Here is a 26,716-nt window from a genome sequence, read left to right as displayed (position 1 = left end):
TATGTACAGAAGGGGTTTAAAGCAGTGCGGAAATTCCACCTTAAGGTGCCCACCCCAGATATTCTGACACAGGCCAATCGCCCCCCTCTCCAGTCACCTGATTCTGATACTGCCATTTTGCGCGGAGCGTCCGACTGTTAACTATAGGAAATTGGAATTGTTGCTTCATCAAAGATGTCATCGACGAGATGCTGAATTTTCACATTTAGGAGCACGTCTGCAACGGTTCGCCTGGGATAACATCCACTTAGCATTTCGTATTCTCAATAGCGCACGCATTTATATAACGCGTAAGGGCGCTGAAGGAATTTGGAAAATGATGCTCGGTATCAAATTCCGTGATGCACCGACTCCGCGCATGCAATGAAGCAGGGCGAGATTCTCCGCGGCTAGACGTCGATAACGCTCCGATTTTCATTTACGTTCGCCGAGATCGTGGTTAGCTTCGTTTCAAACAGCAATTACATGGTTAACCGGCAACACCGGAGGCTAGCGAGTAACATAGTGTCCCTTTTTTTGAGTGCTGAACTGGTAGGCCGATTTAAATAACGATCTGTCATTATATTGTCATCGTTTCAGCGCTCGGGGATTGCCGTTATCTGAATGTCAGAGCATCCTCGCCCGTGTCCGGTTCGTATCAGGGTAGCGCTCTCCGCAAGACCGACTAAGCCCACGGAGCGGGTTCCCACACACCCCTGCAGTGAATAGATCGGTTTGAGAGACGATTCATTGAAAATCGTAATATGTCGGGACAGTCCATCACGGACCGGATCGCCGCGGCTCAGCACAGCATGACCGGGTCTGCCATCAGCAAAGCCGTGTGCAAGGCCACGACGCACGAAGTCAGCGCGCCCAAGAAGAAGCACCTTGATTGTAGGTTAACGCAGAAAAAAAAACGCTGCGAAATGTCACCCGTTGTGTTTTGCACTCTGTCATAGACATTCACTCTTTACCGGCCGCGATTTACAAGCATTCAAATGATTACAGTAGATGATGATGATTTCTGGACAGACATTATAGAGTTCATTTCATCAATTAACTGAAGGTCACCGTGGCACGTTGACAGTCCCGTACGGACTTTATGCAAATTACAACGCGTGATTGACACACTGACCAATTTGCATACGACAGGAAGCTCTTAACCATTTCATATGACGTTGTTTATTTATTTATTTATTCGAAACATCATTTTGATTCTATGCATGCCACATTGGAGAAAGCATAACTAGACGAACTAGATGTGAACAACGTGTACAGATTTGATTCCTATAGGAAACATGCAATGTCAAGGGCATAGCGTGATGAACATCAGCTTGCGTGCACAATTACACAATTGCTCGTGATTTGTACGTTAATACTTATTTTTTTTAATGTTGGTGTTGCTGTTTGTATTTCTCCATTGTTGACTTACACTGTTTGCTAGTCTGAGTCATTGAAGGTGACAGCAGTATAATGCAGTGATGTTTGTAGCTTAGGTGTTTCATATTGCATCACCTTAACCGTAATCTGGTTTGTGTGAACATATATGATGCCTTTAGTGCATTTGTCTTTTTTTATTCATTAAATATAGCTAATGTAAAAAAAAAAAAAAAAAAAAAATAGATTCTAAAATACGAAATACCATCACTGTCTTGGCAAGGTGATCGGCGTGACCGATATTTGTGACCCTGGACCACAAAACCAGTCATAAGTGTCAATTTTTCTGACAATATTTGGCTGAGATACAACTATTTGAAAATCAGGAATCTGAGGGTGCAAAAAAATCTGAATATTGAGTAAAATTTGTCTTTAATGAAGTTCTTAGCAATGCATATTACTAATCAAAAATTAAGTTTTAATATATCTACGTTAGGACATTTACAAAATATAGATTTTTGCCATGAAAGAAAAATCGATCATTTTGACCCTCACGATATATTTTTGCCTATTGCTTACAAATATACCCGTGCTATTATGACTGGTTTTGTGGTCCAGGGTCACATTTGTATTTGCGGTTTCATATTTGAGTTGTTGTGAAGGTGTACCTTCCTTTACATGTCAAAATGAGTTTTTCTTCAATTCGCTAATAATAACTAAGCGTAGCTGATTAATGAAGCGGGTTATCAATTAAGCTGTCAGTTAATGAGTCCGGAGCAGATGTCCTGTGGGGGACATAAAGAAAGCAGCCTGCATATCTAATAAACTTCCAGGCTCATTCAAAGTAATAAAGGTAGCAGGTGTTCTCTGAATATGTGCTAGCATTTACTGACGCAGGTTCTATTATCAGTTAATTAGGGAGAAATCAAGTGTAACTTTTGAGTAACCGCTATTCAAGCAATGTCATGTTAGATAGCAGACCAGGATTGTTCTATAACTGTGGAACATCACATTTCTGGCAGTTTACTTTAATATAATTATGAAGCACTGAAGTAGACAACAGATAAATATTGCGGGCATGCAGAGAATGGCGGTAGAGTTAATATTTGGTGGTTTATTTGTACAAAGCTGTGAAATGATATTTAGATTGGCTATACATTTTTAAGACAGAAAGAATGTGGACACCTGAACAAAACAACCTATTTATTGGATGTTTTGATGTTAGTTCACCCAAAAATGAAAATTCTGTCATTAATTACTCACCCTCGTGGTGTTCCAAACCCATAAGACAAACCTGTCTTTGGAAGAATGGTTGAATAAAGTCGATATTTTGTTTTCTTTGCGCACAACAAGTATTCTCATAGCTTCATAAAATTACGGTTGAACCACTGATGTCACATGGACTATTTTAACAATGCTCTTGGTAGCTTTCTGGGCCTTGAACGTGGTAGTACTCTTGCTTTCTATGGAGAGTCAAAGTCAGAGAGCTCTTAGATTTCATCAAGAATATCATTATTTGTGTCCTGAAGATGAACAAAGACATAAGGGTGAGTAACTAATGACAGAATTTTCATTTTTTGGGTGCACTAACCCTTTAAAAGCCTAGTTAGTTCTTTCTAACTGCTCCCATTCTTATAAAATGCTTTCCTAGATGTTGGAACATGGATGCAGGGATTCGCTCCTATTCACAAAGAAGCACATCTCTGGCTCGTAGTCAGCTTTCCAATTCAGGTGTTCAGTGAGGTTCAGGTCTGGGCTTTGTGCGGGCTGTTCACCAGACTCAGTCATAAATCATTTCTTTATGGACTACTCATTTGTGGACCCCCACAGGGGCTACACTCGCTTCTACTTAAACGTTTAAGTAAATTGAACAACTATTCGTAATTTTATGCACCTTTTAGTAATGGGTGTAGCTGAAATAGTTAAACCTGTTCATTAAAAGTGGCTGTTCTCACGTTTCTGACCATATCATTTTTCAGATGTATGAAAGATTAATTTCTCTTTCATTACTGTTCAAGTCACCTTGATTTCTATAGCGCTTTTATACAATACAGATTGTGTCAAAGCCGCTATACAGACAGTATTAAGCAGGTAAATGTGACCCTGGACCACAAAAGCAGTCATGTAAGGGTACATTTTTAGAAATTGAGATTTATACATCATCTAAAAGCTGAATAAATAAGCTTGTAGGATAGGACAATATTTGGTCGAGATACAACTGTTTGAAAATCTGGAAAATTAAAATATTGAGAAAATCATCCAAATGAAGTTTGGATGCATATTACTAATCAAAATGTACATTTTTATATATTTATGTTTGGAAATGTACAAAATAACTTTTTGGACAAGATCTTTACCTAATATCCTAATGATTTTTTCCATAAAAGAAAAATTTATCATTTTGACCCATACAATATATTGTTGGCTATTTCTACAAATATACCTGTGCTACTTATGACTGGGTTTGTGGCTCAGGGTCACAAATAGTGTGTTTATAATGCAGGAGGATGATAGTAAACACTCAATTTTCCAGTTAAAGTCAGTTCATCATTGATTTTCAAAAAATTGAGATCTGTAATTATTTGAAAGAAACCAGTACAACAGTACAGTGGTACTGTTTTACAATTAAAAAAAAACTGTTTTCTAGTTTAATATATTAAAAATGTAATTTATTCCTGTGAGAGCAAAGCTGAATTTTTAGCAGCCATTACTCCAGTTTTCAGTCTCACATGATCTTTAAGAAATCAATATGCTGATTCGGTGCTCAAGAAACATTTTTTATTATTGTGATATTACTGTTGAAAACTTAATATTTTTGTGGAAATGTGGCCCTTTTTTTAGTATTCTTTGATGAATGGAAAATTTCAGATTGATTACAATCAAATTAAAGGATTACAATGCCTTTAATGCCTTTTGATCAATTTAAAGGGACAGTTCACCCAAAAATGAAAATTTACTCACCCTTAAAGTTGTTCTAACCTTGTATGAGTTTCTTTTTTCTATTGAACACAAAAGAAGATATTCTGAAGAATGTTGGTAACCAGATAGACTTGTGGAAGTCAGTGGCAACCGTCAACTGTTTACCCGCATGCTTCAAAATATCTTTCGTATTTAGCAGATGAAAGAATCTCCTACAGGTTTAGAATGTTGCTGCAGACCCCGTTTTAGTTTGAAAACTCCTTGCATTTCAGTGTAAATGGACCAAAACGGAGACTTTTAAAAAAGATGGCATTGCTGCACACATTCGCTCTGTGATTGTAAACAATAACTTCATGCTCATTTGTTGTGTCTCATTTCGGAGACTCATTTAAGAAAAGTAACCATTAAACTGCAAAGTAAAAAAAGAAACAGTATTTTTACACCCCGAGTAATAGCAGTCAATTTTATTATGGTTACCTCTCTTAAATAAGACATCCTTGATGTTGTATGTAGCCTGAATGGTTATGTGATATGCATTTTTGGTTGTGTAGTGTAGACGGATACCGTTTCTAAAACACAGTGAAAACGTGTAGATCAGGATCGTTTAAAAGTAAGTTTAAAACTAAAACACACTAGTGTAGACAGGGACTAAATGATGACAGAATTTTCATTTTAGGTGAACTATTTTATGCATTCTTGTTGAATAAAAGTATTTATTTCTTTAAAAAATCGTCATTACCCCAGACTTTTGAACTAATAAGTAGGTCAATAGGCTTATTCAACCACAATATAATCGTCCTGGATCATGTACAGTCATTTTTTCTGCTCTGTTTTCCCCACCGTCCACAGATCTCATGCACTGCACCAATGAGCTGAACGTGAATATACCTCACTTGGCTGACACATTGTTTGAGAGGACAGCAAATCAAAGCTGGGTGGTGGTCTTTAAAGCTCTCATTACTACACACCACCTTATGATGTACGGCAATGAGGTGAGATTCACTGCATGTTTGAATTCTTGTTGTTCTTGTCAGTTTCTCAGTGAAATGTAGAGTGTCACAAAATCAATGTAAAAGTACTTGCCAGGGCCATTCTGTCAGATTTTCTGAAGTATTAAATCTTTCACGTAGCTGTGAAACATCATATTTCTTGTTTTTATGTTTGCCAGAAGGTGTTAGTATTCTGCTCAGTTTATTTTACTGATAACCTTGGACTTGCTTTTTGTTATCCAGAGGTTTATCCAGTACCTTGCATCAAGAAGCACACTCTTTAACTTGAATAATTTCGTAGATAAAGGCGCATTACAAGGTAGGTTTTATGGTTAATACTTCATAATAATAATTGTCAGTCTATTCATCAGAAGCTTCAAGTGGTCTAAAAAGCACTGTATCATTGAACGTCTCTTCTAGGTTATGATATGTCCATCTACATTAGACGTTACAGCAGGTATCTGACGGAGAGGGCTCTGTCCTACAGACTCGTTGCAGCTGATTTCACCAAGATGAAGAGAGGGTGAGGCGTCTGCTCTGGGGAAATATTCCTTACTGAGCCAAATAAGACAAATGGCAGCTTTGCTGCAGAAAGAACAGCAGGCTTTGAAGGTGTACAGTTGTGGTCACAGCTGTCAGTTTCAACTATGTGTAAGCTCACACCGTTAATATGTTCTGCACAGGACGGATGGAGTGATGCGCACTATGAGCATAGAAAAGCTGATGAAGACTCTACCTATCATTCAGAATCAGCTGGACGCCCTTCTGGACTTTGAGGTATAGGATACAATATATCTCAGTTACCAAAATGAATGATTTGTATTAGTATAATTATGTAATTATGGCATTTACTGTATAACGCTGAATGGAATGGAATTTGTCAAATTTGGGATGAGTAAATTAAAAAGTAGGTCAGTACACTTAATTCAAAACGTGAATGGACTATATGGACTATTGTCTATAACTATTAAGCTGCAAAAAGGCTATTTAGATATGAATCCTGCATGTTTTGTTTGAATGAATTGTGCAGACACGTGGTTTAGTTTTTTACATTCAAACTGAAGTGAACGTGCCGTTTTCAGTGTTTTCCCGAATATATGATTACATGAACACATAAACATAATCTCTAATAACAATCTCTAATGCTCTAAGAGTCACTTCTTGAGCATTTGGCCATTTCTTCTGAGAAAAACTATCGTTGTAAAAGTCTTCAAAGCAACCCATCAAAATAACAGTTTAACTTGAAGAAACTGTGACAGAAATATATTACTTAATGTAATAATAGTACTACTACTACTACTATCTATAAAATTATTATTAAAACATTATTTTTAAGGAATATTTACCAGAGAAATGATTTACTACAATTTATTTACCAGAAAAATGTATATACATATTTCTGATATTTATGAGAAATAAAAGAAGAAATAAAATAATAATAAATTAATAAAATCAATTAGATAGAGATACTTTTGATTATTGAAATGTAATGAAACAATTGAAATGGAATCCAGAAAATGAATGGAAAACACAGAATTTGATTTAAAAAAATGAATTTGAGAAAAAAATTGCTGTTAAATTATGTATGTTTTAATGTTTTAATGAATTAGAATTTTATTTAACAATTAAAACCGTCTAAAAAATTTAAGTGACAAAATTTAGCAAAAAATAAAACTAATTTCAAATTTACAACTGTGTGTGTATATATTTTCGCATTATGCATTTACTAAAAATATTATTTTTAATTTATAATATAATATAATATAATTTATATAAATGATACATATATATATGATACATATATAAAATTTACTTTACATAAATAATACAAATACAAAATAAATAAAATATACTTATGACCCTGGACCACAGTCAAAAAGGTTGTAATTTTTTTTTTTTTTTTTTTTATTGAGATTTATACATCATCTGAAATCTGAATAGATAGGTTAGAATTGGACAATATTTGGCCGAGATACAACTATTTGAAAATCCAGAATCTGAGGGTGCAAAAAATATAAATACTGAGAAAATCATACAAATTAAGTTCTTAGCAATGCATATTACTAATCAGAAATTAAGTTTAGATATATTTACGGTAGGAAATTTACAAAATATCTTCATGGAACATGATCTTTACTTAATATGACAATATTACAATATTAAGTAGATTCAAAAACTACAGCAAAAGTAGAAAATAGGACATAGAGGAATAAAATGTTTAACTGATGTATTAGATATAAAGGTTAACGTACAACATATAAAACAAACAAAACGGTCCAACTTTATATTAGGTGGCCTTAACTACTATGTACTTACATCAAAAAGGAAGTACAATGTACTTGGTGTTCATATTGTATTGCAAAACACTTTTGCTGCTATTGAGTTGAACCTTTCAGTTAACCTTACTGTCACTGAAATATAACCCTTGTAACAACTTACCCCCGTATGTGGCTTTTGTACCAACACAAGGAAGTTTGGTTGTTTGAAGATTTATAGATGCCTAGTAGGAATGCGGAAATACAGCAATCCTGTATTTAAATGGTTTGATTACATTTGTGACTTTTTGTTTCCCTGTAGGCCAGCTCTAATGAACTGACCAATGGGGTGATCAATTGTGCCTTCACGCTGCTCTTCAAGGACTCTATCCGCATCTTTGCTGCTTACAATGAGGGTGTCATTAATCTGCTAGGTAATGCATTCACCTTAGAGCAAAGATGTATGCAATTGTAGTAAACGCATAGGAAAGTTGTTGGTCACAGCAACTTTTATATATGAATACATTACACGTTTGAATCTTTTGTAATGCAAGTTGCTAAATGGCCTTTTTTGTTCTTCACTTCAAAGAGAAATATTTTAATATGAAGAAGAATCAATGCAAAGAGGCACTGGAAATATACAAGAGGTTTCTTATCAGGATGACCAAGCTCTCAGAGTTTCTCAAGGTGGCCGAGGTAAAACGTCTCCAGATATAATCTATGCATGGGATGGTTGGGCTCATCTTATTCAGGCCCTTTTTTGCTAAGTGTCCCTCTTGCCTTTTGGTCCAAGAACCTGTATCAGAGGTCTCCCCCCTCATGCTGCCTGTTCTGGTGCCTGCACTGCATGCCTTAGCAGAAAGTCTCTCTATCTATCTGTCCCTCTCAACAACAGCAAGACCAGAGCTATGACACGACTGCCACGACAGTCCCTTATTAATGTGCAAACGATGAGTTGAACCTTTGTTTTGCCGTTTGGATGCAGGCACAGTTGTCAATTTGGCCTCCAGGAACTATTGGATGACTAATTGCTTTAATGACAAGATAAGATACGATACGATAAAGCTTTGCTTCTGCACCTTGATAAAGGACCTGATACTTTTGACAACTGTGCCAGTGCGATGGTTGGAACGTAGCTGTTTACTTTTGTCTGTAAAGCCCATTATTTTGATGTGTATGGAGGCATATATTGGGGAAAAATGCTAAGCACATCCTTCTTGAGTTTTTGTTTGTTTTTCTCTCTTTTGTTGTTCTCCTTTTTTGCTTTCTGGCTGAATAATATGACTTCAGGAAAAGGGTGAAGTGCTATCCAAAAACTGACTAAAGTTGACTTTAAGAGCACATTTCTTTCTTTGTATAACAATGTGTGTATGCCATTTGTTTTTCTTGTCTTTTTTCCAAAGTCAACATTAGTTGTGTGTTTCTTTTGGATGTTTCTCACCTAGTCATGTAAATATCTCACCATTGACCTACAAGTGTCTCCTCACTCACCATCTACGCCACCTCCAGATCCTCCAAATGTCTGTGTGTGTGTGTCCATCCAGTCGACCATACTTTCGTTTTTGGTTCTCATACACCGCATGGAGTAATGGCTCTTTTTCTTAATTCTTCTTTCTCCCTTCTCCACGTGCCTCGGTTTTTTCTCTTTTTACCGTTTGGTTTCACGTTTTGTTTTCCGTTCTCCCTCCCTTCCTTTTCTTTTGTGTCACAGCAAGTTGGAATTGATCAGGTTGACATCCCAGATCTCTCACAGGTTAGTGGTGCATTTCATCTCAGTTTCTCTCATGTGGCTTCACCCTGATCTCTCATTCACGTCTCACCCCATAGACCATCATCCCCAGCCCTGATTTCTTTTGATTTCCCCCTCATCTATCAGACTTTTAGGATAGGGGCCTCAAGAAACTTACTCCATACCCGCGCACTCCCAAGGAATCAGATGTGCTGTTTTGCATTTTCTGTTGTCGCCAGAGGTAAATGGGTACCAAAGCTAGTCTATGTCAATTTTTACAGGTGCTATCTCTGATAGCCGTTGCCTTGATTATAACCACATTTGATTAGTAATGAAAAGTCAATTAAGGTCTCATTAAAGCTTAGTGCTTGCCCCTCGAGCCACTATTTCTTACTGGCATATACCCATGAGAAATTTGACTGCTTGTAATTTCTAAAGCCGTGTTTTCACCGCCTCCGACACTCGCACGGTCACGTTAACACTCCGCTAAATCACCGAATGAATATTTACTCACAAATGGTGCTAAATAATTGTTGAAGGCCTGGTTTTACAGACAGGGATTAGACTAAGCCAGGATTGGGTCATAGTTCAATTATTTTTACAAATGTGCCTAGGGCTGCCTTCGACTAAAGATTTTTCTGGTTCACTAGTAGTTGTTCATTTTAAAAATTACTCGACTATGAGTCATATAAATGAGCAGCATCATTTGAGTAGACAAGAGAAATGGCTGAATATCAGCACTACTGTGATTCTGCCATTGGTAATCACAGCATGCCAATATACAGCCATATCTCACGTCTACGAGTGTGATACTGCATTTATACAACAGTTTGACAGCATGAGTGTGTAAATACATAAGAAACAACAGTGGAGTGTCTTTAAAATCCCTCTTTTGTGCAGAACTACTTCCTTCCGCCACGTATTCAAATCTCAGTTTGACAGTTGAACAGCTGAGCCCAAGCCTCCGTTATTAATTCGAAAACATCACTTTAGAATTAGTAATGAAGGAATATTGAGTTGCTTCATTGAAAACTTATTGTATTACTGTATTAAAAGCTCACTGTATTATGTAGAGTTTTATGAAAGAGATGGTCTGAGTGATGAAACATTAGTTTGAATATCCGCTGAGAAAAGCGTTATCTTTGTTGTAACGTTATGTCCTTTCATCTGTTTAGGGTGATTTTGCTGCTCAGTTCATTTGTTGGCTGCGTCAAGCTGTTGTTGAAACTAAAAATAACTTAAAAAAAATTTACAGCATAAAAGTCTTTACTGCTGGGTCGTAAAACCATCTTATCACCATCTAATGGCGGAGCAATGTAACTAAACTCAGCATCACGAACACACACATTGTTTCTCAATAGTAAACACTTTCAAATACTTGTATTATTTATGTAAAATATTATTTATTGAATTATAATATTTAATAAACAATAGCCATCATAAAAGTTGCTAGGCAATTCAGTCAAGCGTACAAAGACAGCGATCTGATATACAGTATTGCATTTACATAAACATGAGATTTTGCCAAAACTATTTGCTCTAAAACAAATAATAGTTTAACGAGACCAAAGATGGCCTTTTAGATTTACCCAAAACAAATTATATCTTATGTTTAACCACTACAGAGACATCAGAGTCAGCTGTAAATTCCAGAAGATCTGGCCGAGGTGAGGTGCTCTTGTGCGGGTTCATGAGTGCAGAACGGCCGCTGATCATCCGGAGCTCTCATGTCCGAAAATGTTGACGCAAATTTTCAAATTGACGTAGTCTTAAATAACAAAATGCATATTTGAACTATAAACAATATGCATGTGAAAAAAACTAGCCACAGTGCACCGATCAGAGATAATAATTATAAATGTGTCATGCAAAAACAGCAAGGAGACTGCATTGAAGTAAAAAAAAATATTGATAAACTAGTTTTTACTTTTGGCTTAAGAGATGAAGTCAGTGACACTGGCTCATTATCTCCGCAGTAGTGATGCGCCTATATGCATGTTTCATATGGATTACATAATCTGAGAATATTTGATTTCTTTTTAAATTGGTTCATTTAATAGCAGACATTTCACTTAGATATAAAAATCAATTACACAGAGTTTCTCACTGATGTTCGCAGAGACCAAGATGGCAAAAAGGGCATCCTGGTTGCTTTAATTATTTCACAAAAGTGCAACGTTTCGTTGTTATTCTGCACACAAATAACCGTACAGCTTTTACACATTCGAAAGATGTATTACTTTGACAGAGTATTTTAAGAGCAAGTGACCGGACCGGCACCTCCATCTGTCATGCAGTAAGATTGAGCGGCCATATAAAGTTGCTACTACTTACATATTTTAGATGATAATCCATATTTGAGGTTGATGAATGATAGGTGAGCGTTCGGATGTCCTGCCCAACAGTGTTAATTTCATTGATGAATACTTTTCATTAACAATTTTTTTTCAGCTACGAAAACAAGATGATAATAAAATGATCATAAAAGGCACTTTACCTCCTCGTTGCTCCACATTTGCCCTCGGCTCATTTTGTTTTGGATACACTGCTTGTTCCCTTCGTGAAATCATTTCTGTTTTTGGTTAGTTTAAAAGTATTTAGTGTATGTTGTGTTCAAATTTCATTCTAACCACACCAGAGTTCGTTTGGAAGCAGACCGAGACCCATCTTTTTAGCGGTCTCAGTCCACTTGTTTGGTGCACACCAGTGTTCAGATGGCAGCATTCACACTTACTTAAATCAACCGCACTAACAGAGCAGTTGCACAAGATTTCATTTTAATCAAACTGAACATGACAAGTGTGAACACAGTCTAAAACTAAATTGCGTTTTAGTCCAAAGACTATGACTGAAACTGAATTAAAATTTGCTGTCAAAATTAACAATGCTGTCTGATGTAGCCTACTACTGTACTACTGTATATTACCACATAAACCAGTCGTTAATGGACATCACTTCCTGTGAAATTTTTGTTTTTTAACGACTAAGCAACTAATACAATTTTGGTCGACCAAGCCTCTTCTCATTGACTATTAGGGAGCAGCCCTAAAGAAAAACATTACTTGAGACAAAACAAAGGCACTGACATGTTTCAAGATCAATCAGTGCAAGTTTCTTTAGGTGTATATATAGTTTATATATGGCTTAGACTTACTTTTTAGTTTGGGACTACACTCTTAAAAATAAAGGTGCTTTAAAAGGTTTTTCACAGCAATGCCATAGAAGAACCATTTTTGGTTCCACAACGAACCATTCAGTCGAAGGTTCTTTAAAGAACCATCTCTTTCTTACCTTTTTATAATCTAAAGAACCTTCTTGCACCACAAAGAACCTTTTGTGAAACATAATGGTTCTTCAGATGTTAAAGGTTCTTCCATGGCATTGTGAAGCACCTTTATTTTTAAGAGTGTAGGCTTAAGCCTTGTCTGTGAAACCGGGGGTAAGAATTATAAAACAATTATTATAGCCGTCAATTCTACAATGGTGTTAAAAGATTAAAGTTTTAGCACTCATGGTTATAAATAGGAACACACAACATCAGTCGCATATGGTAAAATGATTCAACTCAACCCCAGCTCAAATCCAGTCAATCCAGCAAATTTGAGATTGTCCATTGGAAACGTATGATTTCTGAGTGTGTCGTTTGTCGGAGACAGCGAAAAGGCGGCTTTACACGGATTGATATATGGTGAAACGGTGCTTGTGCGACTATCTCTGCCACGCTGTATGTGGCCAGTCTGACGTTGTGGGCTCAGCCTCGCTAAATAACCTGTAAGCACTCCACCTTTGCCATATATCTCTGTACTGGTAGGGTATTCTGCTTGGATAGCTTCTTGGGAAGAACAGTGAATGTGCACTCAACTAAAAGAATGCCTTAAAACTGGAGCCGGGGACTAAATTCTGCCTGGCACCTCGTGAAGTTTTATAGTCAGCAGCGCTGCCAAATATAGACCTGCTTTTTGGGTGTCTCTGGACGATTGTGCCGGGGTGCCGGGCATTGACGTCCCCCTTCAGTTTGCCACCATTTGGCATATTTGACATTTTCATTTACATTGGACAGGGACTCCTGAAGGTGTTGGGCTGGCACACTACAGAGTGGTACTTCAACCATGTCAACAAAACATTTTATTGGAAGGAGTGCCTTGTTTTCTTAAGCTGAAGCAGTATTCAGAAGGCCTGCGTGTTCTATTCTCAAGTACTCTATCATTAGCACTATTGATTAGGCTTATTTCACGAGTCCTATTTAAGTGGCTGGACGTTCATCACGGCCTTTTGTATACTCCTGCTCCTGTAGTACCCTTGTCTTAACTTCTCTTCCTTGTTTATCTCTCCTTTAATAGTGTGTTGTTTCGTTGCATATGTTTCAGATTTCTCAGTAGAACGCTCCCTCTGTTGTGTCTTCCTTAAAATTACACGTCTGAGAAATCTGCTCTTTTGTTATTCATGAAATTTCCTCCTCTGAATTGGCATGCACGCCGGACACAACTCGTGGCCCAAAGGCAAACGTTGTATAAGAGCGAACGCACGTGCCCGCGCGCCGAATCCTTTCGGCCGACATTTGGATTTCAATTGACGTTGCTCTTTTTGGGGGCGAAAGTGCAATCCGTGCATAAAATCCTGCCGGCGTGGTCTCACTCAATGTTTGCCTTTCTTTGGTTAACCTGCTTTGGCTTCCAAGTGTTTGGGATTCTATCAAAGCATTACAATCAGGCCGAAAAAAGTGGCATGGCTACAATTTCTCTCCTGATTTATTTCCAAGAAATCCAAGTGGAATCCAAAGATTAGCAGGTTCTGCTGTGGCGTTTGATACCTGTGCAGTATGTGCGTTATATTATCCTGTGCATGATTAGAAAACCCCCTCTTGTAGGTCAGTCTGCTTTCTGTTTTTCATTGGTTTTAATTCTTCTCGAGCGATCTCAGTTGAAGGTCTTAAACGGCCTTTCGGAGAACTTGCATGGGAAACAGATCTTGTTTTGCATGTGTAGCTTTTAAGCTTAAGTCCTTTCCACTTGAATTACTTTTACTGTTGTGTTTCCCCTTTGTTTTCAGAGTCTCATAACCACTGTTAGGTTCTCTTAGTTACGCAGCCTTTGTGTGTGTGAAGGTATGAGTGTGTGTGAGAGATAGAATTATATAATTGTAGAATTTAAATGTAGCAACTTCTTATTATTCATAGAAGTGTGTTAGGTGCAAATGTTTGTGTGTTTGTGTATGTGTGTGTTTTTTGATCATTTTCTGCTGCTGCTTTTAACCATTTTGTTGTGTTGCCTAAAACCTGTGTTGCCTCATCCCTTCTCGACCTCACCACTAGGCTCCCAGCAGTCTCTTAGAAGCTCTGGAACAACATCTGGCTTCTCTGGAGGGCAAGAAAATGAAAGAGGCCTCTACTGTCAGCAGGTACTTTAATTTATGCTGGGATTCTCTGTGAGGGTCAGTAAGAAACATAAATGTAAATGAATAGAATAAAAATGTATGATAATCTAATTTATATACAGTGGTGTGAAAAAGTGTTGACCCCCTTAATGATCTTTTATTTATTTTGCATTTTGCATTTTATTTATTTTTATTCTGTTTCAGATCATTAAACAAATTTAAATATTAATCATGCAGTTTTTAAATGAAAGGTTTGGCCCCCGTTAAAACATAACTGCGGTTGATCACACCTGAATTCAGTTTCTCTAGCCACACCCAGGCCTGTTACTGCCACACCTGTTCGCAATTAAGAAATCACTTAAATAGATCCAAAGAAATTCAGGTACAAATGAGAAAGAAAGTAATTGAGAATTAAAGCTGCAAGCAGCGATGATAGGGCCCTTGCACCCGGGCTCACCGGGCTCAGTTATAACAACTTCTATGTCCATGGCGAAACGTCAAACTTTGTCAGGCCACCACGGACACGCCCTTTAACGAAAACTCAAGATCTTCACAATTTAACATCACTAAGACCTTTAGATTAGACTGACCAAATATAATGTTGATATCATTAAATCTCTAGGAGTTTGCTACAAGTAATTTCCTGTTGCCAACAGGTGGCGCTGTGATTATAATAGAATATTGGCCTTCAGATGTGTTCAGGCCAGGACTCTTATCGAACATGTGAAGTTTGAGGCAAATCAGATATTTTATGGCTGAGTTATAACAAATTTTATTTCCATGGCGAGACCTTGAAATTTGTCAGGCCGCCATGGACACGCCCTTCAACGAAAACTCAAGATCTTCACAATTTAACATCACTAAAGCCTTTATATTAGACTGACCGATTTTGGTGTTGATCTGTATAAATCTCTAGGAGTTTGTTGCAGAGTACAGCATGACACTTCCTGTTGCCAGCAGGTGGCGCTATGACTATAACTGAATATGGACATGTAGATGTCTTCAGGTCAGGAGTGTTATCACACATGTAAAGTTTGGGACAGATCGGACATTGTATGCCTGAGTTATAGCAACTTCCTTTTTCATGGTGAAACATCGAAATTTGTCAGGCCGCCACGGACACACCCTCTGATGAAAACTCTAATCCTTCGCAATTTAACGTCACAAAGGGCTTTAGATTAGATTCACCAAATTTGGCGTTGATTGGAATAAATCTCTAGGAGGAGTTCGTTCAAATACGAGGCCTGAAAATGGCAAAAATGACACAAAATTTGCTGAGAAAATTATTAATAACCGACTTCCTGTTGGATTTTGCTCCTAGAGGCTTTTTTGTAGGTATTGGTGTGTTACATGTGTGTACTTATTTTCGTGTATGTACGTGGATCACAGCTGAAAGTGCACACCGCTGAACGTGTAAAGGTGACGCTATCGAGCCATTTTGCCACACCCACTTCTGAAACCCATATCAGACGTAAATTTTCGCCAGGTTTGATGTGTGTGCAAAGTTTCATGAGTTTTCGGGTATGTTTAGGTCCTCAAAAATGCGATTCATTTTGGAGAAGAATAATAATTAAAGCTGCAAGCAGCGATGAACGGGCCCTCGCCATCTGTGCAGTTGCCATCCCGATATCACCAGGAAAACGGTGGCTAGTGGGCACATGCATTCACAGTAACCTTTAAACCACCCTCCCCTCTCCCTCCTTCTCTCTCTCTCTCTCCGTCTCCCCCTCTCCCTGCACTCACTCTAACACTCAACACACACACACACACACCCAAATAAAGGCAGAGTGAAAAAAGATGTCTGATAGTTTTTAAATTTTCTTTTATTCAGAGAGTTTTGTATATCTGTGAAAATGAACTGTTTCCTTAGAATGACTAGTTCTCTGTATGAAACAAGTTTTAAAGAGTTTGGATGCTGCACTTTAAAGATATAAAATTACTGAAAATGGAAAATGAAATTCTAAGCATGTTATCTGCCTCAAAAACACAGAAAACAAATATTTTAATGTATGTTTTTTAAATGTGCCATGGCAATAGTATTTGATGCATCAGGGACACCTTTACAGATTCTCATCAGCCGTGTTTTGACATTATTCTGATGAAGTTTGAAGAAAATGGGAGTAAAAATATATTGTTTATTGTTTGTTCATGTTTGTTAATGCATTAACTAATGTTAACAAAAGAGATCCTATTTTAAATAGTTACCAACATGTTTTATGATCTACAACCATTTTTAAATATTATTTTAATGATCTATAAGCATCTGTGAAATAATTATAAACAAATATATTAAAAATAAATACATATTAACTTAGTTGATGTATTTGTTTCTCATTCTAATTAAGTGAACTGAGCAGTATAGTGTCATACGATTTTTTATCAGTGAGAGTGTATATATGTATATAAATCATATAATTTTTCCTTTAAAGATTAAAAAAAGATTTTATGCTCTTTAAGCATTTATACAAAATAATTATGTAAAAGTACACTGACAGTACAGTACATATCGGTGCTCGGGCCCTAATAAACGGAGCAGATACAAGAGGGTCCTCGCACCATCGGTGCTCGGGCCCTAATATTAAATGGAGCAATTCCAATAGGGTCCTCGCACCCATCGGTGCTCGGGCCCTAATAATAGTAATAATAAACGGAGCAGATTCAAGAGGGTCCTCGCACCATCGGTGCTCGGGCCCTAACTATCAGTCTGTAAAAGATTATAAAGCCATTTCTAAAGCTTTGGGACTCCAGCAAACCACAGTGAGAGCCATTATCCACAAATGGCGAAAACATGGAACAGTGGTGAACCTTCCCAGGAGTGGCCAGCCGACCAAAATTACCCCAAGAGCGCAGCAACGACTCAAAAAGAGGGCACAAAGGACCCCACAACAACATCTAAAGAACTGCAGGCCTCTCTTGCCTCAGTTAAGGTCAGTGTTCATGACTCCACCATAAGAAAGAGACTGGGCAAAAATGGCCTGCATGGCAGAGTTCCAAGACGAAAACCGCTGCTGAGCAAAAAGAACATAAAGGCTCGTCTCAGTTTTGCCAGAACACATCTTGATGATCCCCAAGACTTTTGGGAAAATACTCTGTTGACTGACGAGACAAAAGTTGAACTTTCTGAAAGGTGTGTGTCCCATTACATCTGGCGTAAAAGTAACACAGCATTTCAGAAAAAGAACATCATACCAACAGTAAAAGATGGTGGTGGTAGTGTGATGGTCTGCGGCTGTTTTGCTGCTTCTGGACCTGGAAGACTTGCTGTGATAAATGGAACCATGAATTCTGCTGTCTACCAAAAAATCCTGAAGGATGATGTCCGGCCATCTGTTCGTGACCTCAAGCTGAAGCGAACTTGGGTTCTGCAGCAGGACAATGATCCAAAACACACCAGCAAATCTATTCTGAATGGCTGAAGAAAAACAAAATGAAGACTTTGGAGTGGCCTAGTCAAAGTCCTGACCTGAATCCTATTGAGATGCTGTGACCTTAAAAAGGCAGTTCATGCTCAAAAACCCTCCAATGTGGCTGAATTACTACAATTCTACCAAGATGAGTGGGCCAAAATTCCTGCACAGCGCTGTAACAGACTCATTGCAAGTTATTGCAAACGCTTGATTGCAGTTGTTTCTGCTAAGGATGGCCCAACCAGTTAAGTTTAGGGGGCAAACACTTTTTCATGTGGGTTTCCCTTCATAAAAAAACCCTTCATTTAAAAACTGCATGTTGTGTTTACTTGTGTTATCTTTGATTAATATTTAAATTTGTTTGATGACCTGAAACATTTAAGTGTGACAAACATGCAAAAAAATAAAAAATCAGGAAGGGGGCCAACACTTTTTCACACCACTGTATATCTGCCATGTTGTTGTAATTGTATTTTATATTCATAGTTGGAATTGTATTTTATATTCAGAGTAAACTGCATTTCATGCATGTGAAAAATATTTTAACATTTAAAAAAAATCATTCCATTTTGTTTTATTTTATTTTCATTTGATTTAATTTAATTTTATTTCATTTTGTTTTATTTATTTTATTTCATAATTTCATTTCATTTTATTTTATTGTTAATAGTATTTTATACTTTTATTTTATTTCATTTTGACATCTCATTTAATTTTATTTTGTTTTAATTTTTAATTTTATTATTTATTTTATTTTATATTTTATTGTATTTATTTCATGTTATTTAATATGATTTTGTTTTATTTCAATTTTTTCATCTAATTTTATTTTATTTTATTGTATTTCATTTGATTTGATAGTTTATTTATTTAATGTTATTTAATTTTATTTCATACAATTAAATTATTTTGTATTTCATTTAATATTATTTTATTTAATTATTTAATTTGATTCTTTTCATTTTATTTTCTTTCATTTTCTCATCTTATTTCAATTCATTTTGTTTCATTTTATTTTATTTCACATAATTTATTTCATTGAATTTTGAATTTTATTTTATTTTTGGGTTACTCTATTTAACCTGAACCAAACATGCCTTTGCATAAAGATCTAAAAGTATCTCATATATATATTTTTTTATTATACAATTAAAATAATCCTGACTTAATCTCCAGTCAGTTATGCCATCTACACCTTTTAGACTTCCCACGAAAAAAAAATATCTTAATTATATTTTAATTCGAAATTGAAGATTTGTTAATTTCTGCCACAGCATTTTAGGCACACCTTTTTATTACCCGGAATAATCATGCAGCTTTATCAAAAGTAAAAATAATTTTTTGGAGTTGTGTTCAAAATCCACTTGGCCCAAAATTAGATGCCAGTTTGAATGGTCATAATCATGTTGTCATGGTGATTCTCCACAGTAAGGTTTTCACAGATCTTCATAATGTACACTGAATCTTGCCTAAATACTGCAATTGATTTGTTTGTTTGTGTATCCGCTGCAATCAGACCTTCCAGTAAATCATTGTGTTTTTGCATTCATAGGGAGGTGGATGGTGACAGACTACAGCCTGCAAAGGTAAGAAATCGAATCCGTTTGTCGCTTCATATTTCTGTCAAATTGCTAATGAGTGCCGACTTCACAACAGCATGAAACATATTTTTAAAGTCCTTTCCTTTTTGCATTTTTACCCAAACAATTACGTGTTCTCAGAAATCAGCGTCATCAGTTTGTGCTGTTATTTCTGTTCCGCAGACTGTTCAGCTCAAAGACATTGGCATGCAGACCCCAACAATATCCCCCAGCGGGCAGTCTGTGGGCAGTGCCAACAGTAGCTGCACCAGCAGCGGTGCCACTGAGCTTCTGTCCAGTCCACCTGATCTAACCATCACAAATGGGTACACAAGGCCTGTTTTTCTAGAGTGTTTCTAGTGGAGTGGCACTTCAGTATGAAATAACATAACCCTGTATTACTGTATTTGCAGTTATGCACTTAGCAAACACATTTATCCATTAACAAAATGGACCAAAGTTGTAAAAATGATTTCTATTTTAAGGTTTAATTGTATTTTCCTCATTATCCCAAACAGTGTGCACAACTTCACCAATGACTTTGATCTCCAACACAATTCCAGCACCCCTGCTCAGACAACCACCCTACCGGCCAGTAACAACAGCTGGGGAGGTAACTGAACTGGCACAAAACTGTCTCTGGTTATTTGATATATTCTTAGTGTTAGTGGCATTCTTCTTTAATACAGTGCTAATTTCTGTCTTTCTTCATTTGCTCTTTCTTCATTGTTATATGGCACATTCTCTACTTGTTTGGGACTCAATTGGGTGAGTATTTTACATATTTTTCTCTTATGAACCCGTTATTTTTATTGAGTCAAAAACATACAGTAATCAGTGTAGTCCAATTTAGGAACAAATAACTCTTATGAACAAACTGTTTTTAGTCAATCAAAAACATAGAGCGCAACCAGTGTAGTCTGCTTCACAAAAAATAACTCTGATGAACCAATTATTTTGACTGAGTCAAAAACATAAAGCATGACCACTGTAGTCTGATTCACAAAAATAACTCTTATGAACTAGTTATTTTTAGTGAACCAGAAACATACAGCACGAGTGTAGTCAGATTCACAAACAACTCTCATGAGCCAGATTTGTTTAGTGAATCAAAACCATAGTCAAAAACATAAAGCATGACCAGTGTAGTGTGATTTAAACAAATGACTCTTATGATCAGGTATTTCTATTGAATCAAAAACATACAGCATGACCAGTGTAGTCTGATTCATAAACAAGTGACTCTTATGAACAAGCTATTGTTAGTGAATCAAAACTATACAGTGTGACCAGTGTAGTCTGATTCAAACAAATGACTCTTATGAACAGTTATTTTCAGAGAATCAAAAACATGCAGCACAACCAATGTAGTCTGATTCACAAAAATAACTCTTATGAACCAGTATTGTTTCTTGAATCAGAATCAGTCTGATTCAGTAACAAATTATTCTATTAACAAGCTATTTTTAATGAACAAGAAACAACAGTACAATCAGTGAAGTCAGATTAACATGAATAAATATGATGAACAAATTATTTTGAGTGAATCAAAAACATAGATCATGACCATTGTTGTCTAGTTCACAAAAGTAACTGCTATGAACCAATTATTTTTAATAAATCAAAAACTTACAGCATAACCAGTGTAGTCCGATTCAGGGAAAATGGCTCTTTTTAGTGAATCAAAACCAAACAGTGTGACCAGTGTAGTCTGATAACGACTCTTACGAACAGTTATTTTTAGAGAATCAAAAACATACAGCACAACCAGTGTAGTCTGATTCAGGAACAAATGACTCTTATAAACCAGCTATTTTAAGTGAATCAAAACCATGCAGCATAACCAGTGTAGTCCGATTTACGAACAAATGACTCTTACGCACCATTTCTAGTTAAAAAAGATGGGTACCAGTTTGAATCACTCTGAAATACCACCCATATTGCAATAAATCAAATCTAAATCTAAATTCAATTGAATCAAGCAATTGATATGCAACCCTTTATAATGTCTCCGCATGATGAGATGTGATTTTGCCAGCTTTAATACTGAAAAGTAACTAACTTGTTTCCTCTTTTTCATTTTCCAGATTGGTTTTCTGATAGGAGCACTTTTGAAGCCCACCCTCTCCTCACAGGTCCAAAGTCAAGGCACACAGCTCTACAATGGAGGAAAATTACTTACTAATGATCTGGACTCGTCCTTGGCCAATCTTGTGGGCAGTGAGTTATTCAGCCGTCTCATTGATTATGTTTCTATAGCAATTGAACATTACATTAGTACACCACAGACTGTAATGCCTGTACTGATAATGTACATGTTGTATTTGTCATAGATTTACATTTTGGAGGACCCCCAGCCAAAAAGTAAGGCTTTTACTATGTAAAGCAAATGATATTTTAGGTTTATTACCAACATAAACAATCATTATTGCAACATGAAATAGAGCTGTAACAGTCTGACATAGGAATCCTTTGTTTTCAGGCCAGAAGTTCAGTGGACTCATTTGGAGAAGAAATCGTCTGGAGGTTCCCACTGGCAGTCTAAAGCCATGAATGGCACGGCACCCTGGAGCCACACACACCTGGCCCCTGCTCCCATACCGATGCCACAGATGGTATGGAAATTGACTCATTGCTCAAGGCATGCTCCTGTTAGGAAATTTCAAACTGCTTCTTCTGTTCAATATGTTTGAATACAATATGTATGTGATTCAAGATCCAAACATCTTGAAATAACTAATTGGTTTAGTGTGATTGTCAGTAACGTCTTTGTCTTTCTCTCTTCTGCATGTTTTTCTAATGATACAGAATGGAATGATTTATACTGGCTATGTAAGTCCTAATTGAACAAAAACATGATTGAATCAGCTAAATTAAAAAAAACTAGTTACAATTATGTCTATACATTTTATTCTGACTTTTTTCAATATTTCCCTCAGGCACCAGCTCCGGTTGCATTTCCGATGACAACCCCCCAAGTGCCTGTGTATGGGATGGTAAGTGTTTCTTTTCACACCAGCTTGATAATCTTGTCATCTTAAAGGGATAGTTCACCCAAAAATGAAAATTCTGACCCTCATATACTCACCCTCATGTTGTTCCAAACCCGTAAGACCTTTGCTCATCTTCGGAACACAAATTGAGAATGAAGGTCTTACAGGTTTGGGACGACATGAGGGTAAGTAATTAATGACAACATTTTTGGGTGAACACTTTAACAGTGTTTAACCATTTAACAACACCTTACAGAATCTGCAAAATTGTAATTATTTTACCTAAATAAAAGGGATTCTACAAAATGCATTTTTTATTTAGTACTGACCGGAATAAGATATTTCGCATAGAAGACGTTTACATATAATCCATGAAAGAAAATAATAGTTGAATTTATAAAAATGACCCAGTTCAAGAGTGTACATTCGCTTGATTCTTAATACTGTGTTGTTAATGAAATGATAGTATTGAAATGTTAGTGATAGTTGTTCATGAGTCCCTTTTTTGTCCTGAACTGCCTGCTGTTCTTCAGAAAACTCTTTCAGGTAACACAAATTCTTGTAGCATTTTGTGTATTTGAACCTTTAACAACAATGATTGTATGATTTTGAGATCCATCTTTTCACATTGAGGACAACTGAGTGACTCATCTACAACTATTGCAGAAGGTTAAAACACTCACTGATGCTCCAGAAGGAAACACGATGCATTAAGAGCCAGGGGGTGACTTTTGAATTTGACGATCAGGGTAAATTTAACTTATTTTGTCTTCTGGAAAACATGTAAGTTCTGTAGGTTCTGAAGGGCAGAACTAAATGAAAAAAAAAGATATTAAGGCAAAATAAGAAAAAAATCTTCATTCGTTCAAAAGTTTACACCCCTGCCTCTTAATGCACCATTTTTCCTTCTGAAGCAACAGTAAGCATTTGAGGTTTCTGTAATAGCTGAGTCCCTCAGTTGTCCTCAGTGTGAAAATATAGATCTCAAAATCATACAGTCATTGTTCAAAGGGTTCAAAAACCAAAGAATTTGTGGGACCTGAGGGATTTTTCTGAAGAACAGCAGGCAGTTTAACTGTTCATGTCAAACAAGGAACTCATCATGAACAATTATCACTAAACAAAAAATGGGTAACACGGTTTTAAGAATCCAGCGTATGTAAACTTTTGAATGGGATCATTTTTATAAATTCAAGTACTATTTTCTCTTGTAGACTATATGTAAACGGTCGCCGTGATTTTGCCAAGTAAGACATGTTCCGGGATTAACATTTTTGTTAACTTAACCCAATCCCTACCCCTAAACCTAACCATAATTTATTCCTAAAATCAAAGGGAAATAATACCTGTTAACAAGGGTGTAGAAGCATCTAACTGTGATCATAAGCCTAAAACTAACATTTCCTAAAAAGTTATCCCTCAATTCTGATTGGTTGATTGAGATGTTGTTCCAGGATCAACAAGGATGTTGATCCAGGAACATGTTGTACTCTGTGAAATCACGTTCACCATATGTAAACATCTTTATGGGAAATATCTTATACAGGTCAGTACTAAATAAAAAAAATTACACACATTATGCACAACAAGGTCTGCATTTATTTCAGCAAAAACGCAGCAAAAACAGTCAAATATTGCGAAATACTATTATAGTTTAAAATCTATTTAAATATCTTTTCAAATGTATTTCATTCCTGTCGTGGAAAAGCTGAATTTTAAGCAGCCATTACTCCGTCGTCAGCCATAAGTATCCACATTCATCGTTGGAAAGAACGGGTTTACTTGTTGAACACACACAAAGTCGTAATTATGAGTCGGAAACTTGGGCTTCAATTCAATTTTTTGAAATTGACATTCATGCATCATCTGAAATCTGAAACTATTTGAAAATCTGTAATGTGAGGGTGCAAAAAAGCCTAAATATTGAGAAATCACATTTAAAATTGTCTTAACAATCCATATTTCAAATCAAAAATCAAGTTTTGATATATTTACAGTAGGAAATTTGCAAAATATCGTCATGGAACATGATCTTAACTTAATATCCTAATTATTTTTGGCATTAAAGAGAAATCAATCATTTTGACCCATACAATGTATTGTTGACTATTGCTACAAATATAGCCGTGCTACTTACAACTGGATTTGTGGTCCAGTGTCACATATAACAATTCAATTTTCAGAACCTTCAAAAATAAAATAAAAACATCAAAAACACATCCAATCCAATCGTGTTGAATTTACGAAGAGGCCATCTTGCTCCGACCATAGATATGTGAACGCACCTGATGTCATAATTACAACTTCCCCGACTCTCAAAAACGTCTCAAGAACTTCTCAAGAGGACTTGAACCCACAAGTGCAACACTCACTCTGAACATCCCATTGCTTTGTAGATTCCTCCTCCTGTGGGCCAGATGGGGTCAGTGCCCTTAATGGCTCCCCAGCCTGTGATATATAACCAGCCCATCCTGCGCACCACCAATCCTTTCGCCCCAATCCCTGGAGCTCAGGTACTCTCGCTCAAGAGCGTCCTTACAATTATATTAACCGCTGTTCTTCAGCACTGTACAGTACTTGTACTTGTAACAAGTGATAATAATACGATCTCTTTTTTCCAGATGCACTTCATGTAGCACTGAGGAGCATGATGAACTGACACATACGCCCGAGGAAAAACATCAACCAATCCAAAACCAAAAATGGCAAGGCAGACATGAGAAACGGTTCAACTGGCTCAGAGACTGGAGATGTTCATGTGGCATTTTCCCCCCTTAGCCCGTGTGTTTGTAACATACCCCCTCCATCCAGCGACATAACGGTCCTCCGTCATTTTACATGTTACCTTTGATTTCTAAGTGTCAAAATCTAGTGTTTTTAGGCAGCCCTCTTTGATGATGTCACTGGCTGATGCAAACGGAATGACAGTGTACAGTGAATTGCAGTGGAATGAAAAAGTTGTCATGATGTCAAGCCCCTCCCCCTTCCCCTCCCGTTTGGAAAAGTGATTGTTGTAATTGTGCACACTTGAATCAATGTTTATAATGTCTAAACCAAGCCACGGTTTTGTATGCACATTGCCTGAATAGTGTTTCGAATCAACCACTGTCAATGTTGATTGTGCCACAGCGGCTGGCATCTCAATTTCTTGAGTCTTGGAGAAATGTGTACAGGTCACTTTTCGTACATTTGTCTCGTCCCCAAACATTTTGGATTTCACCTTAAAAGTTCTATTTGTTTCTACATGACTTGTAATGCCTCATTCAGGTATGGTAAGGTATGGCTGTTTGGATTAAAGTAAAATACAGCAGTATGTTTCTGTATGGAAATTATACAATTTATTACATATCTGCCACAACGTACACATCAGATACCAAAACGCTGACTACAGCAGTGTCTGAATCACCCCCTAGACCCTTATATAGTGCATCATATAAAATGACCCAAAATTAAAATTTTGTCATTAATTACTCACCCTCATGTCGTTCCAAAGCCGTAAGACCATTGTTCATCTTTGTCCATACTACCTTTCTGGACCTTGAACATGGTAATTGAGTTGCTGTCTATGCAGGGTCAGAAGCCTCGTGGATTTCATCAAAAATATCTAAATTTGTGTTCAGAAGATGAATGAAAGTCTTACAGATCTGAAACAACATGACAGAATTTCATTTTTGGGTGAACTATCCCTTTAAGGTGACAGTATTTGTTGTGGTGTTTGAAACCATAGTAGTGGACATTATCGAGTGCACTCTTTCAATCCCATTATGGGCCTCAATAATGTGTGTACAACTGATGTACGCTCAACGGATAGCCACTAAAAAATTTCCCTGTTAGCATCGTGCTGAATGAATTATCGCTTCTCCAAACGACTAGCATTTTAGCACATCATTCCAAAGTCAATGTTTTTGAATGGGTTTTTGGTTAAATGGCTAAAATAAGGTCTATGAAGACATTTTTCACATTTTATTCTGACTAAATATATCAGAAATACCCTCTTGTAATTTACTTGAAAAAGGCTGTTGCTAATAAGGCTAAATAGGACTAACAGAGGTTGTCAGGGACATTAAACGTCATCACAGCAGACAGGTAAAATCATCTACTCACTAGGTTTTACA

General features: G+C 36.7%; 1 protein-coding gene across 2 annotated transcripts; it reads left to right on the top strand.

Annotated features, from left to right (window-relative positions):
• Nucleotides 1-115: 115 nt before the first annotated feature.
• LOC141292664 (phosphatidylinositol-binding clathrin assembly protein) lies at nt 116-25,914 on the top strand. Of its 2 annotated transcripts, XM_073824697.1 has the most exons (19): nt 116-873; nt 5,125-5,267; nt 5,508-5,583; nt 5,685-5,787; nt 5,948-6,041; nt 7,842-7,953; nt 8,109-8,215; nt 9,231-9,272; nt 14,560-14,645; nt 19,581-19,614; nt 19,792-19,934; nt 20,127-20,221; nt 21,712-21,828; nt 21,942-21,972; nt 22,091-22,223; nt 22,417-22,440; nt 22,548-22,604; nt 24,998-25,114; nt 25,223-25,914. In XM_073824697.1, the coding sequence occupies exons 1-19, from the start codon at nt 744-746 to the stop codon at nt 25,235-25,237; spliced, it is 1,659 nt and encodes a 552-aa protein (XP_073680798.1). In that variant the 5' UTR covers nt 116-743; the 3' UTR covers nt 25,238-25,914. The 2 variants fall into 2 exon arrangements, with proteins under 2 accessions (XP_073680798.1, XP_073680799.1); XM_073824698.1 differs by lacking the exon at nt 9,231-9,272.
• The last annotated feature ends 802 nt before the right edge of the window (nt 25,915-26,716 follow it).

Source organism: Garra rufa, chromosome 19, assembly GCF_049309525.1.
Source record: "Garra rufa chromosome 19, GarRuf1.0, whole genome shotgun sequence".
Taxonomy (NCBI): domain Eukaryota; kingdom Metazoa; phylum Chordata; class Actinopteri; order Cypriniformes; family Cyprinidae; genus Garra; species Garra rufa.
The sequence above is the reverse complement of the archived record's forward strand: the minus strand, read 5'-3'. Positions and strand labels throughout refer to the sequence as shown.

Excerpts from the sequence above, each read along its gene's own strand:
- LOC141292664 (XM_073824697.1), top strand. The coding sequence starts at position 744 with ATGTCGGGACAGTCCATCACGGACCGGATCGCCGCGGCTCAGCACAGC. Across the intron at positions 874-5,124 it reads CAAGAAGAAGCACCTTGATT|ATCTCATGCACTGCACCAAT; the intron begins GTAGGTTAACGC and ends CACCGTCCACAG. Across the intron at positions 8,216-9,230 it reads AGTTTCTCAAGGTGGCCGAG|CAAGTTGGAATTGATCAGGT; the intron begins GTAAAACGTCTC and ends TTTGTGTCACAG.